This window comes from Amblyomma mixtum, chromosome 3 (genome assembly GCF_055824585.1).
Source record: "Amblyomma mixtum isolate Tamu chromosome 3, ASM5582458v1, whole genome shotgun sequence".
In the NCBI taxonomy this organism is placed as follows: domain Eukaryota; kingdom Metazoa; phylum Arthropoda; class Arachnida; order Ixodida; family Ixodidae; genus Amblyomma; species Amblyomma mixtum.
Window position 1 is genome coordinate 29,262,977 of NC_143014.1, and position 16,196 is coordinate 29,279,172.

General features: G+C 44.2%; 1 protein-coding gene across 1 annotated transcript in view; it reads right to left on the minus strand.

The window, feature by feature from the left end:
* Positions 1–16,196, minus strand: part of dsd (attractin-like protein dsd) — a 73,960-nt gene that overhangs the window by 48,343 nt on the left and 9,421 nt on the right. The window contains exons 4-8 of the mRNA XM_089578491.1: positions 15,765–15,940; positions 8,702–9,202; positions 7,417–7,597; positions 3,653–3,807; positions 2,693–2,780 (exon numbers count right to left, since the gene is read on the minus strand). Of these exons, the coding sequence (XP_089434617.1) occupies positions 2,693–2,780; positions 3,653–3,807; positions 7,417–7,597; positions 8,702–9,202; positions 15,765–15,940 (1,101 nt within the window). The remainder of the gene's footprint in view (positions 1–2,692; positions 2,781–3,652; positions 3,808–7,416; positions 7,598–8,701; positions 9,203–15,764; positions 15,941–16,196) is intronic.

The window sequence follows — 16,196 nt, forward strand, 5'->3', positions numbered from 1 at the left end:
CGCATGGAATAGTGACATGTTTGCATTCCAATTCTACTGAAATGAGGCATCAGAGCCAGGATTTAACCCCACAATCTTGGGCTCACCAGCCAAACACCATAGCCACTGAGCCACCACAGTGGGTCCTGAGCAGGTATGTGAGGTAGCGAAGTTGTGTCAGATAAGGGCAAGCCTTGCAACTGAGATGAATGAGGAGAATATGTATAGTGAGGGCAATGACAGCTAGTCTAATGCTAACGCCTGAACAACAGCTATGAAAAACTTCATGCAATCAATATTCAAGGCGTTACAGCAGCCTGCGAGATGAGCAAGATTCCACGAAGGCCGTGTGGACATCCGAACACTTCATCACGCCAATTAACTGAGTGTTTCAGCATTGCACTGCATGCTACTGCGGTTCACACATGCAAGAAGCCATGTTCCTGCCAAGTATAGTGCAGCAGGCGTGTGGCTGCACATGGCACATTAAGGCAGCAGATTATGGTAGTGTATCATGCTATGCTAAAACAGCCTCATTACAAAAAAGGCACAGAGTAACGAAGCAGCCTATTTTCAGAGAAGCACTTTTAGCAAGTGTTGTGGCACATACAATGCATCTAACAGTTTTGACTGAACAAAGCGAGTTCTGATTTAAAGGAACAGTGTGGACAAACTGAAGTTGGTTTGTATTGACAAACTGTGCCATTCTAACGACAGAGAGACCATTCTCACCGAAAACAGAGCTTTTATAATTAGGGGCTGGACTTCTCGGTATATACCGAAAAAGGTCAGTATTCCTGGAATTCAAGGCATAGCTATATGGCTGTTGAATGCTAGTTACACTCAATCAAAATTAACTAAGTAGCGAAGGTGTCATTCAAGATTTTGTGGAGCTGGCACGTCAGACTGAATTAACTGCAGAACATTCTTTTTAGTACCTGTGACAACAGACCAACACTTCCAGGGGTTAGAAACCAGAAACAATGGGATAGTGTTATTCAGATTATTCAGGAATGTGTTTTTGGCCTTAGCTACTCCCGAACAAAATTCACCACCAATGCGGTGATAAAGGGACCAGTGATCAGGATGATTTGTAACATTAGTGCAATGAAACATATGTTTTTTTTTTGTTTTTTTTTTGTTGCTTGGTTTATTGGGGTTTAACGTCCCAAAGCAATTCAGGCTATGAGGGACGACGTAGTGAAGGGCTCTGGAAATTTCTGGGATTCTTTAACGTGCACTGACATCGCACAGTATACAGGCCTCTAGAATTTCACCTGTAGGCGACGCAGCAAATGGTTAAACTATGGTGAACAGGGTTAAAAGGCACCCTTCTTTTAGGGACGTAAATGACAGAAGTTGTTTTTTATACAGAGACCAGTTCACAAAGCAGTCTGTAATGAAAGACTCAAACTCAGCCGTTATTGGCGAAACATCGGCTCTGTTGTAATCTAGTACAATTATTGGACTTTTTTTAGTGAGAACATGCGCATTAAGAGCGAAGTGGATCATTACATGGTCGCTTATTCCTTGCAGGTACGTTAGAGATGAAACCACTACGTATGTTTTTGTGAACAAGTGAGTGCTGTCTGTGAACGATGCCTTCACCTTTTTGTGCAAAGGACTTTGCTACTGCTCATGGCCGTGGATCAACTAACAAAAGCGATTTGAGAAGTTTGAATGCTTTGATGGCCATGCTGGTCACATGGTATGTATTGCCTGCCCAGTCAGCTCACATCTTTTGCACTGCTACCACATGCAAGCAGCCTTCGACAGCGGACAGCACAGTTGATATATTCTGTGCCACGAGTGCTGTGCTACTTGCATTGCTGCATGGGCCTAGGAACGATAAAGCTCGCAAAAACAACGTGAGCAGACGTATGCAGATATCTGGCAACGCATCAGTTATGCATAGCTGGCCAGATGTTCCCTCACATGACAACGTTCCTGTGGACCACAACGTCGCAGAGCCGTGTGCTTTGACAAAGCCACTGAATGCCAAATACGAGCACTCCCCTACAGTTAGAAATCTAATTAATGTGGCTAACATGTCACCAGCTGCCACAGGTGCCTCAGCCACGATTAGTTATATCTCGTCCCTAAAGTTGGTTCATCAGCAGCAAGGGAAAACATGATGGCCCTGGAAAGCCTAAAGAGAGCCACAGTAGGGTCTGCTTTGAACAAGTAGACGCACATAACTCAATTTTTTTAGACATAAAGGCCACTTTTGGCGGATTAATATTTTTGGCTATTATACAGAGTCCACTTACAACGAACGTCGGACATGACGAACAGAATACGCGTGACCGTCAGGTTCGTTATAAGTAGGCTCGGCTGTACCCTTATTAGGGGCATTTAAGGTGTACTAAAATAAATAAATAAGGAGAATAAATTTTAACAGAGAACAATTTTTCAACAGAATTGTCCTCAGCGTCCCTTTAAGCAAGTTCCCAACATGCAGGTTTAATTGCGAGAGTTCTTTACTTACAGAAAGAAGTGAACTCAGGACCAGTACTTTCATTCACAGCAAAAGAATAACAAAAAACGTTACCCCCCCCCGCTCTTTTTTATGGAATATGCAAGGGAGTGCCAATATTTATGCGTGTCACCTTCAGTTGTCACCTTCAGTAAAAACAAGCACAGCATTTTGAACAAAAAGACTTGCAAGTAAGCAAACAAGACTTCAGAGCCACACACAGTGCGTATCACTCACTCGTTGTAGACCACGGCAGAGTGGCCAAAACGCTCTAGCTGGAGGTAGGACGATGAAGGCACAGACAACGTCTGCCATGAGTCACACTCTACAGACAAAGAAATGGAGGAAACAAGACATTGCGACAGCCAGACACCCTTTTACAACAATTATTATGCTACTTGCTCTACCTCCTTCTTAGAAATTTTTGAATTCATTCACAAAGGTGAAACTGCATGCGTGTGGGCATCATCATCATCAGCCTGACTACGCCCACTGTAGGACAAAGGCCTCTCCTGTCCTGTGCCAGCTGCAGCCACCCTATCCCCACAAACTTCTTAAACTTATCCGCCCACCTAACATTCTGCCATCCCCTACTAAGCTTGCCTTCTCTAGGAATCCAGTCTGTTACGCTTAACGACCATCAGTTATCTAGCCTTCACATTAGATGCCCCACCCAAGCCCATTTTTTCTTGATTTCAACTAAGTAGTCATTAACCCATGTTACCTGACCCACTCTCTCTTCCTGTCTCTTAACGTTACACCAGTCCCTTATAGCATGAGTCGCTTTGGGACGTTAAACCAAACCAAACCAACCAATCATTTTCCATTCCATAGCTCACTGCATTGTCCTCAATTTAAATTATGTTGAACCCTTTTTATTAGCCTCCACGTTTCTGCCCATAGGAGAGTACCAGTAAGATACGGCTATTATAGACTTTTCTCTTGAGGATGAATGTCCGAGAGAACCTGCCAAATTCACTCCACTCCATTCTTATGTGAGCATATGCCACGGTAAAATATGCTGAAGTGCTCACCAAACTGCTAAGAAATAACGAGTGGAACAGTAATAAGCCAAGGCACAAGTTAAAGAGTAATTCTATACACTGTTCCTGCCATTCCAATATGTTGTAATATCAATATAAAAATTCTAGCAACAGCTCACTGGGGGCAGCACAGTAGGCTAACATGACAACTGACCTATGTCATAGGCAAGAAGGTCGGCGGAGAAGCACCTGTCACCCGTGCTAAAAGCAGTGTCATTGTGGGTATTGCCACCAAAGACGAGCATCATTCGATGCAACAGCACTGCACTGTGCAGGTAGCGATGAGAGGCACTGGGTGCCAATAGTGTCCTGCAATGACAGCACAACATAGAACACAACTTAGCAAAGGGTGCTAACCACTGCCTTAAAAGGGCTGCGAAACACTGCTTGGGGGGATACCGGCTATACTTCAGGTGGATTCCTTATGTCACACAGAAGCTGACTTAAAAAGAATTACAGGAATCGATGCTCAGGAACGGGAGTTATTCAATGAAGAAATTTCAAAATACAAGCAAACAAAACGCTGCCCTCAACTCGATTTTGGCGGGGCTTCCCACTCCTATTTCGCTCTCCCAATGACGGCACCTGGCGCAACCAATCAAAACAGCCTGCCAGAGCACGTCGCGGAAGTTTGCACTCCATGGTTACCTGCTCACTGCAACTCGTTCTTGCTGAGACTGGCAGCATCGTTTCCATGCCAGAGCCCCTGGTGGTGTATTTTCATCTTACTTGCTTTGCGGGGCTTTTATCCGAGACGAACAAGTTGTTTTTGTTGTTATAAAATAAAACACCGACAGGTGACAATATGTGTCTCTATTTATTCACACAATTTGCAGTATATTTACTGTTTGTCCAATCATCAAGCTCGCGCCAGGTGATGTCATATCCGCTGCTAAAACCCGCCACTGTGTGGGGACACCATCAGAGCCATGAATTTGTTTTGGGGAGAACATTAAAATATTAAAAAATGGAATATACGCGGTATTACCGACGCTAATAGCACCATTGTAACTCACTGTATGCGATCAACAGGCAAAACAGTCAACTAAGATTGTGTTTCTGGGCCCCTTTAACTCTGTCCTTACTGCACCCACTGAGCATCGTCAGCCCGCTAACAATGACTTCGCACTCCGATTTAGGAACCTTCCGCGCTGCTTACTGCCATGCTGCGAGTCTAGCTTGCAGTCAAAGAACCAAAGTTTTGTTTCCAATGTAGTTTTGTTTTTCTCATGAAGCAGCATTTTTTTAACGTGCTGCAAAGACGTGGTACTGCGCTCACTGGGCTCTAATGACGACTTCGCCACTCGACTCGAAAAGCTTTCCGCATTACTTATGGGCGTTACTCTGGCTATGCGCATTACTCTGGGTTGTATTTAGACAAATAAAATTTCACTGTCGATGTAGTTCTTTTTTTATCACAAGGCAGCATTTTTTTAATGCTGTCCAAAGGAACAGTAGCATCAAAGTCACTTGGCAGCCTCCGCATGCGCAACGCGCACTCTAGAACATCGCAAATCTCAGGACTCCGCTTTGTCTGCGATTGATTTTATCGACGATGCGAGCAGCAACGAGTCTGAACACATTGCCTTTTTGTCAGGATTCAATTCTAATATCGGCAACAATGCAAACCCACCTAGAACAAAGGCAGCCACGCTCCGGTGCCCAACTATCGGGCTTCTAGTCATTGTTCTATGGCAAGAATACTATTCACGACAGAATTTCTTATTTTTTCACAGGTAGTGGCCAATAGAATACCAAACATTTTGCATATTTCAGAAAATTCTTAACATTTTTTTTATTTTTAGATACAAGAGTGTCTTTACAAGTTTTATTCAATTTTTACCTAAAACTTGTTTTTGGCAAATAAAATTTTCTGCAAAGCATAACTCATTATTCAATCTTAAATGCCTAAAAAGCACATATATTTACCTTTGTTTTCGTGTATTTCATTAAATTTTAAATGAAGTAGTTTTCACAGAAAAAGAGCTACTGAAGCCTACAAAAAAACTGTCATTTCCATCATGGTAAGGAAAGAGTTAATGCAAGGCATAACCAAGATCCGTTCTACATATCGAAACTTCTTGCCGTAAACACCAAGTACACACAGTCACATACTGTCACATGCATTCCAAGAGCAAACTGGAAAGATGCAATGATGATGGTCAGCACCATCAGCACCAAAACAAACATACCAACACACCAAGAACACAAAACAACGGCATGGTGCACTCCGCAATGTGATAGACTCTAGAATACAAGTTTTACTGCATATCTTAGAAACCTAAGGCCCTTGCAATCAATTCTCAACGTAACAAGCTCTTCTTAAATATATTAGAACAAGCAAGAAAAAAGAAACAATAATCAGTGGGCAGCTTGCGCCGCCGGAAGCTCTTACTACAGTGGGAGCCGTTTCCACTAGCCATCCGCTAGTGATGAACACATGGCACCGTCGACATACGATCGCACTGTGCCTGTCTGGGGGCGCTGTGTGCAACACTCGAGAAGAGAAGGGAGTGCTTAGTGAGGGGCGCTTCGCACTGTACGGTTGCCTTGCTCACCACATGACCATGATGGTGCAAAATGGCTGTGCGAGGAGGAATCTTGGCGAGGGGAATGGAAAGCTTCAACAGCCTTGGGAGTAGAGGGTGCTGCTATACGCACACCACTCAGGTTATACATAGTGGTGACGTCTAATGGTTTGAACAGGATGGCATGAAGCAGGTGGGTAGGTTGAGCTTCAAGGCAGAGGAATACAATGATTGACGCACACCGTATAGACGCGTGTAAGGGCCACACTTTTTTTTTCCATATTCGAGGGCCAATTTTCGGGGTACGGCCCATATATGTGATGTGTGAAAAAAAATTTTTTTTTTTTTTTAGTAAAACCACACCAATCGGGGAATGAGCAGCATTTATTCTACATTCAATCATCACTCACGAAGTCTTCCGACTCCGAGCTGGTGCTCTCCTCTGGTTCATGCTCATCTCACAAGAAGTCGCGTAACATGTCCGTTTTCAACGCGTAACCATTATTCCGCACTTTCATCACACAGCAGAGCACCTCTTCCAGTTCAGGGAACTTGCACGGCTTGGAAAGTGCGCTTTTTACAGCTTGTGTTCCTCAATGCATCCTTTTGTTTGCACTATCGTCTGAAACACTTCTTGTCCACGTCGAATTTCCTGACCCCCCCACGCTTGCAGAGTTCGAGAGCAAACTCCCAGCAGTGTATCTATTAAGGTACTTGCCCATCGTGCTAAAACTGCAATGCTCGGCGGCAGCACAAGTAAGCCACAACTACATTGAACTACCATGTTACCACAACTCCTGTGCAGCCGTGCCTTTGACAGCCGCAAAAAGCTGGAGCTGGTGATACTGATGCCAATATGGATAGTGGGAGCTCCCAGGAGAGAAAAAAGTTGACAACGATGATGATGACCTGTGGCCTCTGGCGCCATCCGTGGGCGGCACCTGGAAGCTCCTGTGCGCGGGCCTTTCGAAGGCTACTGGAAAGTTTGGGTACCCTTACACGGATCTTTTTTTTTAAACTATTTCCTTTGGGAAAACAAGGTGCGGCCCATACACATGTGCGGCCTGTACATGGGTGCGGCCCTTACACATGTTTATATGGCAAATGGTTATGTACTGCATACTGCTCCCACTGAGTTTAGCGATTTGGGCGGCACAGCGTAAACAATGCATAGATCTTTCAATCTCTATCCTGCTTTTCTCAGTTTCTCTTCAACCAGAGAACAATATAACCTGTGATCGTTCGACACAATTTTCTGTGGCAGTGGATATGCAGAAGATCACAGCATCCAACAGAGAGAGACGACACATGAAGGCTACACTGTCCTTCAAATTTTAAACTGGCTCTAAAAGCACAGTGCATTCTTGAGGGTAACACAGTGCATACTAACCAGGTGCGCTCAAGTGGTTGGTAAGAGTACAGGTAATCCACCACAACACCTGTGGTCGTCTGTGAATGATAACCCCCAAACACCAAAATCTGGCGCCTGACAGGGTCATAAACACTTGAGTGACCATAGCCACCCTTCACAATGGCTCCCTTTGCTTGGACAATCTCCCATTTATTGGTACCTGCATGAAAAAAGAAAACTTTACATTCTAACAACACAAGCAAGTTTTATTTCACTCTTTCAAGAGCACAGAAATACACGGCATTCCATATGATTAGAAAAATGGCACCCACACTCTAAGCAACCATCCTATGCTGAAGAGAATGCCAAGTTTTGTTTGAGATAAAAATTTCTTATATGAAATAAAAATCCACTTAAGCCACATTCAGGCAAAATTACATTTCTGAAACACACAGAAAAAAACAATACAAAATGTATTAGAATGCATCTTCATTTAGCTTACTAACATGAACCTTCTAATAAACTATTTTTTTTAGTCTACATGCTCAAGACAAACTCGAGTCAGAAATGGCAATAAATTAATATGCAAATTCAAGAGGAGTTAGTATACACGAAATAACACTGACGCCTTCTGAGCACTGGAACTGATTAACTGCAACCAGTGCAAAAAATAGTAACAGCAATCAAAAATGAATATTGAATAGGCATACATGCCAACTTTTGAAATGCTGTACAAGTCTTTATTTTAGAAATAGTCATCCATTGTTACACCATGGCCCCCAACCACCCTCATTACTCCTGTGCAGCAAATAACTGTTTCCCAAGGCCAAACGCAATTTCAAAAATACTGGTACTGTGCAATGTTTTAATGTGCTTTAGGCTCTGGAATATCTGATCTGTGCAGAAAAGGAAGCAGTAAGTGTCATGCCGGTGGTAACAGTTTTCTTAACTCAGTGGCTTTCAAGAACATCCTAAGCTCACATAACACTTCTAGGTCTAGACACAGGACTGTTAGAGAACAAACATCTGCACTACACTGTGGCGAGATAAAACATGGGCATATGTGCTGCATAAATTGTGGCTTCTTTGAGAGGCAATGTAGAGAAAGATTACAAGAGATCATAAATGTTGCCAAGCACAATACAGCAGAAGGGAAGATGGGAAGGCAGATGTGGCACAGGAGTAATACTCCATTAAAATTTCCTTGAACCTAAGCTCTGAGATGGTACATGCATGCTTCATAGTGACCTCTGTCCTTACTGGCCTTATCATGCTGCTTTGAGGCATTGCAATGCTTCTAAAATAAGCATTGATCTGAACCTACCAAAAGTATACTCCTGCACAACGTTGAGGTATCCGTAGTCAGGGTTGTGCCCAAAGATGACCACCATGGTGTTGTCAACAATGGCAGCCGTGTGGCCCGATGCAGTCAAGGGCGGGCACAGCTCATTTTGGCACTCAGGTTGGTGCGGCGAAAGCTGAGCCCACCGCAGTTCCTCAGGATCCCAGCGCCACAAGTCATTAGAAGTGCGGCCATCACGTAGTGTGCCCCCAAACAGGTACAATTTACCCCTATACATCACCACTGAATGACCATAACGGTTGGCTGGTGCACTGGTGGTGGTTGGCTTCACAGTGTGCCACTTCTGAGCGATGAAGTCATACTTGGCGATCTGCTGGTCAAGCTCTGTGAAGCTTTCCCCACCAAGGATCCACATGGCATCACCCAGGATCAGTGCCTGGTGCATAGCTCGTCCACGCACCCAACCAGTTGCAGGCTGAGCCTCATAGTGTGGAGCACTCACTGCAATGCTGCAGTCTTCACCTGTGAAAGGCCACAACCTATGTTTGTTTCATGCTAACTACCCACATGCACAAACTGTTTCCACTTCGGTTATTTATCTTGCAAGTATTAGGTGGGACATTAAGTGAAACCAAAATGCTAGTGAAAATTCAGTAACTGAGAGCAACGCCAATGCCCCTGTTTGACTTTTAATGCGCTAGAATTAGTAACATCAGGCAAAATTTAGCATTGTCGGTTTAAAACCACAGAGTGAAAAGCTCAGAACCGACAACAAGGAGGAAAATTGATGGCTACTAGACATCTCATTTGAACTAAGTGAACAACATGCACATAAGAGAATTGTCATATCAAAACTTTTAATCGCCACTGGTGTGTGAATTCAGCACGTCAACACAAATCAGTCACACAATCAGAGTTGCTATGCTAGTGCATACCCCTCCGCATCAGTCATAATGATCGCCTGTGAGTTTTTTGGACAAAGTCTTAAAGCACAAAAAAGTCACAGTTTGGACCAACCACTTGTGTTTTCACCAGATGTGCAAATATATGCCAACATGCTAACATAGAAGTGGGGCATAAATATTGGTGACATCTACTGTGAAGCACGTTGAGCATAATGTAGCTAGTATATTAAGACATGACATTGGTCATCGACACACGGTACTCCTGCATTAAGTAGGAACAGCTTGGATATCCCCTCACATAAAAACGGTCACCCGCATATCCTGATCAGACGTGAGCAAAAATTCGACCTATCAGTGTTAATCTAAATACTTATCTTAAGCCTCGGTGGCCCTTGTAATAACGCTTTATGGCATACATATGGCTAAATACACTCATGAGTGAATGCGTATTTAAATCAAAATTACAAGATATCTCATGGAAAAGCACGAGATACTTGGAAACTGTTTGGCCTCTGGGAGCAGACATCTGGTTTAGACAAATCGACCAACTTGGGAGGCTACTCAGAGTAGAGCACTGCACGGGCCTCAATCTGGGGCCCGAGGCCGGCCCGGGCCCGAGACCTGAAGCCCGAGCCCGGCCCAGGCCCGAGACCTGAAGCCCGGGCCCGGCCCAGGCCCGAGACCTGAAGCCCGGGCCCGGCCCAGGCCCGCTAAATTATCTCTCTAGCGAGCCCGGCCCGGCCCGTGAATCCTGGAGTGAAGCCCAGCCCGGGCCCGGCCCGGCCCGTTACACAGTAACGCTTGAGGTACATTGCTCACTCTGAGCAAGTAGACTGCTACTAGACCGATAAGGAACTGGCCGACAAAGGTTCGGAAACCACAGTTTGGCTTGCAGAAAGTTGGTTCTTTTTAACCCAGAAGGAAGTGATTAAGAGTAGTGCTCTCCAGGCCCTCTTTTGGACAGTGATCTCGTGTAGGTGCACAAACATAAACTCTGAAGTTCCGAAAGTGAAATAAAAAGGGCTGCATACGCGCGTAATAGACTACTTTGCATTCCCCAATGATTTTAATCAGTTATATTTTGCCGCCCGGAAGAATAAACATTAAAGCTGCCTAGCAAGCAGTGGGATGACATTTTTTTAGTGAACGCGATCTCACAGGTTGAAATCGTAGCCGAACTGGTCGCCTTTCAGCAGAAACGAAAAGCTAAAAGACCTGAGTATGTGGTGCGTGTTTTGAAGACTTTAAGCGTCCTAAACTTTGGGATGACGAATGTTCAATGGCCAATTAAGACCGGTTGAATTTTACTCTTACTGGTGGAGCAGAAGATAACGTGCGAACGACGTGATAACTTACAGGGCAAAACCCTTGTCATGACAACCAGGCTGAAGAAGCGAGGAGAGTTTGGTTTGGTTTTTGTGGGGTTTAACGTCCCAAAGCGACTAAGGCTATGAGAGACGCCGTAGTGAAGGGCTCCGGAAATTTCGACCACCTGGGGTTCTTTAACGTGCACTGACATCGCACAGCACACGGGCCTCTAGAATTTCTCCTCCAAAGAAATTCTAGCCGCCGCGGCCGGGATCGAACCCGCGTCTTTTGGGCCAGCAGCCGAGCACCATAGCCACTCAGCCACCGCGGTGGCGTAAGAAGAAGCGAGGAGAGATAGATGTGCTTATTCGAGGAGATTTACAAACTCTCGCGAGCTTTTGTGGCTATTTCATTTACGAGACGTTCCGGTCAGCTCACCAAAAAGAAAACCAAACGCGCTTTAGTTTGTGAATTTTCTCACATGAGAAAAATATAGCTGTAAAATTAAAGCTATGTTTTTGGGGCTTAAGGGACCAAGGGGAGTCAGGCTGTGAGAGATACCGAAGCAAAGGGCTCCGGATCATTTCAACCAGCTGGGTTTCCTCAACGAGCAATGATACTACAAAGTACATGGCTGTCATGCTTTCCGCCTAAACAGAAATGCGGCCGCTGAGGATAGGAGCAAACCCTGGTTCCCCGGCTCAGTAATCAAGCGCCTTGACCACTAAGCCACCACGGAGTGGAAATAAGAAAATAAATAAGTCAATGAATAAAGTTTAGTTTTTTTCTCAGCGCGTACTATAACCCATAGCTCATCAGTGTCGCTGCTCCAATGTCGCAGTTGTGTACTTCACTCTGCAATAGTGAATGAATAGTCGGACACCAGCCGTTTCTGTACGGAGCCAAACCCCACTCGCGTCCGCAGCTTTAAGCCCGAGCCCGGCCCGGGCCCGCAACTTCAGGCCCGGGCCCAGCCCAGGCCCGGCAAAACAAATCATGTCCCGGCCCGGCCCGGCCCGTGGGCCGGGCCGGGCCCGGGCTTTTGGGCCGGCCCGAGCCCGTGCAGTGCACTAACTCAGAGTGCCCTATCTTTTCTCACTTGTTGAAAAGTTTACTACATGGGAGCACAGTGGCTCTGGCTTCCAAAGGCACTTAGGCTGTGGGAGTGATGCATTTTTTAAGAATTCTGTAAAATAGAAATGTGCATTATAATGTATTCGTGGTCTGACAAGGATATACATATTCTTATCGACTTCCTTTTACAATGTAAATGCCGCACTGTAGCATTTCATCATCATTAAAGTGCAGATAATGTGTACATTGCCTTCAGCCATGATTAACGAATGGAAAGCCAGGTGGTTGCTTGAAATAGCAATTGCGTGTAAATGGGCAATTTTAGCATAGCGTACGCAGACATACACAAAGGAATAGAGTACGCTGAAAATAGCATTATGCACAATGTGCATGCGCTAAACGCTAATAGAGACAGAGCTTTTGCGTATGTTAGGCTAGCGTACACTGAAATTTAAGTTTAGCGTGCCTGACCTTTACGTACACTACAAGATTAGCACTGACAAGATGGCAGCATCTAGGTCAGCCGCTCCAAAGTGAATTTGTCGCTGTTACAGTAGCCGATTCATTCAGACTTGCGCGGTATTTCTGACCTTGCTGAGGTACCGTCACGCACCTCATGGAAACACGTGCATAATCACTACCGATATTTCAGACTCCGGGAAGTCCAAAAGTTTGATTTTTCGGGCTGAAATAATCGCGAGCAATACTGTGAAGATAGTTTTTCAACCAAAAATTCAATTTTTTTTTTTGCTTCATAAAAATGGATGGTGGTTTAGCATTACTAAGCATCAAATATTGTGCGAAATCACAGTCTTTTGCAGGTGGACACCCACTATGTACCTGAAAGCGTGATTGAGGTGTCCACTGATCCAGGAAGCCAATTATGCATGTCAACTTTTTCGTCGATGCCAACTTACCCAATTTACATCGGCGACCTATGCTCCAGTGGCGTGTTTCTGCAGCAATGTTGCCAATGCCAACGCGTACTGCTCTAGTGCCGTGTTTCTGCTACAACATTGCCCACGCCAATGCATGCAGTGCATATCTCTGTCACTGGTCCTACATGTGACCCAAGTTTTGGACCTGCCGCCAAAAATTCAAAACGGCGCTCCTGGACAACCTGTGCCATCTAGTTTGCTTCAAATAACACCATTTCTTTGATTTCAGTTCTGTTTTTCTCATTTTCTAATGCGAGGAGGTGACATGAAAAAATAAACTATGACTGCACATAGTCCGCCGGTTGCCGACCATGGCGTAAAAGGCTACACTGAGCACTTCTGATGGTTTTTATGCCATATTTTTTTTTTAAAGCGGTAGTGCTGAGTTAGCCAACCACGTGGAATGGTCAGATCTCAGCTTCGATTTCGAGACTTCGTCTCGGAGGCACGGGCCATCAGTGCGTGCTCGCATGTGTTTCGTTTTACCGTTCACGTTGTATTTTATGTAGTGCACTTGATTTGTAAATGAAGAGAGTGGTTTTATTTGGTGCTTTAGGGTCTTCACAACATACTGTCAAGATATTTTACCAAATGCGCCAGCAGATTTTTGATTATGATGATGCCAAAGAAGGCCACGCCCTTATTTTGGAGCTTTTTTTAATATTCTTGTATTTTTTACAACTACCAAGCGAAAGAAAAAATCGAAAAGTAGTAACTGCAAGCTCTGCTATGAAAAAAAAAAAACTCGGAACAAGTGTAACGTCCAGCCCATCCCACATCCACCCCCACTTCTTGTCCTCACGTGACCGCTTTCTCTAGGGGCACAGCAGTCATATTGCCCAACCTGAAAGGCCACGGAAAGTGCAGTGTATTATGTACGCTGAAAATTGCAAGAATGGTAGCTAAAAACATGTGCAAGTTTTTTTGTTTTTTTTTGTAATCCATTTCTGGTTCAGTGCAGCAGCTTATTTCTGTTTTGCTTGTATACTTTTTGTGTTACCCGCATTTTTAAAGGTGCACTGAAGAGGAATCTGAACTTGTCTTTTTGCCGCGGGAACTCGATCTACACGTTCCGAGCTTTCTTAGAAACTGCGATTTACTGCCCTGTGTGGCCGATTTCCCCAATTAAATCGAATTAACGCCCGGCTCCTGCCTTTTTTTCTTGAATTCTGCCTCGTACGGTGGGCAGAGTCGACCAACGCGTGGAGCGCCTTTCACCCAGTCCCGTGGCGGCTTGCCGCTCTGCCATCAGCGGAGTAATACGTAGTAGTCCGTAGTAGCAAATAGTCCGCACGTATTTTTATTTCTTCGGGCTTATTTTGCGGCTATATTATCTGCGAATGAAACTATTTATTCATAGAAACCTAAAAAACAAAATAAAGCGAAAGCAAAGCCTCCACGGGACTGGGTGAAAGGCGCTCCACGCGTTGGTCGACTCCGCCCACCGTACGAGGCAGAATTAAAAAAAAAAGGCGGGAGCCGGACGTTAATTCGTTTTAATTGGGGAAATCAGCCACACAGGGCAATAAGTCACTGTTTCTAAGAATGCTAGGAATGTGTGGTTCGAGTTCTAGCGGCAAAAAGACATGTTCAGAATCCTCTTCAGTGCACCTTTAACCAATAAATTTTTGAAAAGTTTTGCATACACAACTCTGGCACTTTTTTTCGTTCAAAAGTGCAACTAATAAGCTACAATGTCATGCACTGCAATGTGTGATGCATTTGGTGATTCTAATAAAAAAAACTTTTTCAATACACCCGAACTCGGCCATTTATTGCGCGGTATGGAAAGAGTTAATCTACAGCACAAAAAGCATAAAAATGGAACTCGGGTTTCTCTGCTTGCTGTAGTGCCACTTAGACCCATTGGCCAGTCAGCATTAAATACTACCACGGAAGTTTACCTCAGCCTGAGCAAAAATTTCTTTTTCTAACCATCACACCCTTACGTGAAATTGCACACACATCTCAGCTGACCGAACCAACATGGCCAAGCTTGACCACTTCGGTTGAATCAGTTGAAATGGGTCAGGTAGGATGAGATAAGTCAGCACTGAACAGATACTCATCAATAATGACGAAGGATAAAAACACTGCTTAACAAAAAAGCACGAGTGGAAGAATGACAGAATGAAGTCAGATGCATAAAAAAAAAAGGAGCCTTAAGGGGGGACCCTGGTCTTGAAAAAAAAATTTTATTAATCTAGATATAGTAAAGAAATTTTCAGGCCACATGTATTTTTGTGTGCTGATTTTAGATATGTCATTTAATTTTGTGTAAAACAATTCCTTGAGCACTTATGCAATTTTTATGCAAGCCTTTTAGAGAGAGCATATAAGAAAATTTGCTGCAGGAAACTCGCTGAAATGCATGCCATTGGGCTCTCTTGACACCAAGGAATGCAATAAGGGTAAAATTATCATCCTGGCTATCATAGAACCTGAGTTACAGGGTACTGAAGCTGCCACTTCACAAACAGGAATACACATTTTTCTTCTCATTTCTGAAGCGACAACTTCAAAACTCTATAACTCAAGTTCTATGATAGCCAGGATGATAATTTTACCCTTATTGCATTCCTTGGTGTCAAGAGAACCCAATGGCATGCATTTCAGCGAGTTTCCTGCAGCAAATTTTCTGCAAAACTTTTCCCAAAATACTTGCATAAAAATTGCACAAGTGCTCAAGGAATTGTTTTACACGAAATTAAATGACATATCCAGAATCAGCGCACAAAACTACATGTGGCCTGGAAATTTCATAACTGTGACTTCATTAATAAAATTTTTTTTTCAAAGACCAGGGTCCCCCCTTAAATAAAAATAGGAGAGACAAGACACAAAGCAAAGATGATTCACCTTTCATGGATGTGTCACAGATACAGCGCCCCTCCTCCTTGTCACAGGCACCACCGTTGCAATCTTGTGGACACACTTGCGTGCAACAGTCGTCTCCCGACCAGCCTGGCAAGCACTGGCATGCACCATCCACACATTCACCGTGGGAGCAACAGTTGCGCGAGCACCCGTTGACGCTGCACGTGACAAGCACAACACACAAGGTCAAACAGCAGCCTCGAATGCGCCATTATACCGTTTCAAACATAAAGATAGCTTTTCTCAGGTTAAGAACAGAAGTCTTATTTTTTTTTTTTCCCCAAAGCCATCAACCTTGCCTTCAATGCCTGTCACACATGATCTCACTACTTTTTGTTGCATTATTCAACTGCCATAAAATTAAATCCAGAAACAAAGTATCCACACTTATAAAAAAACGTACGCACGGCTTAG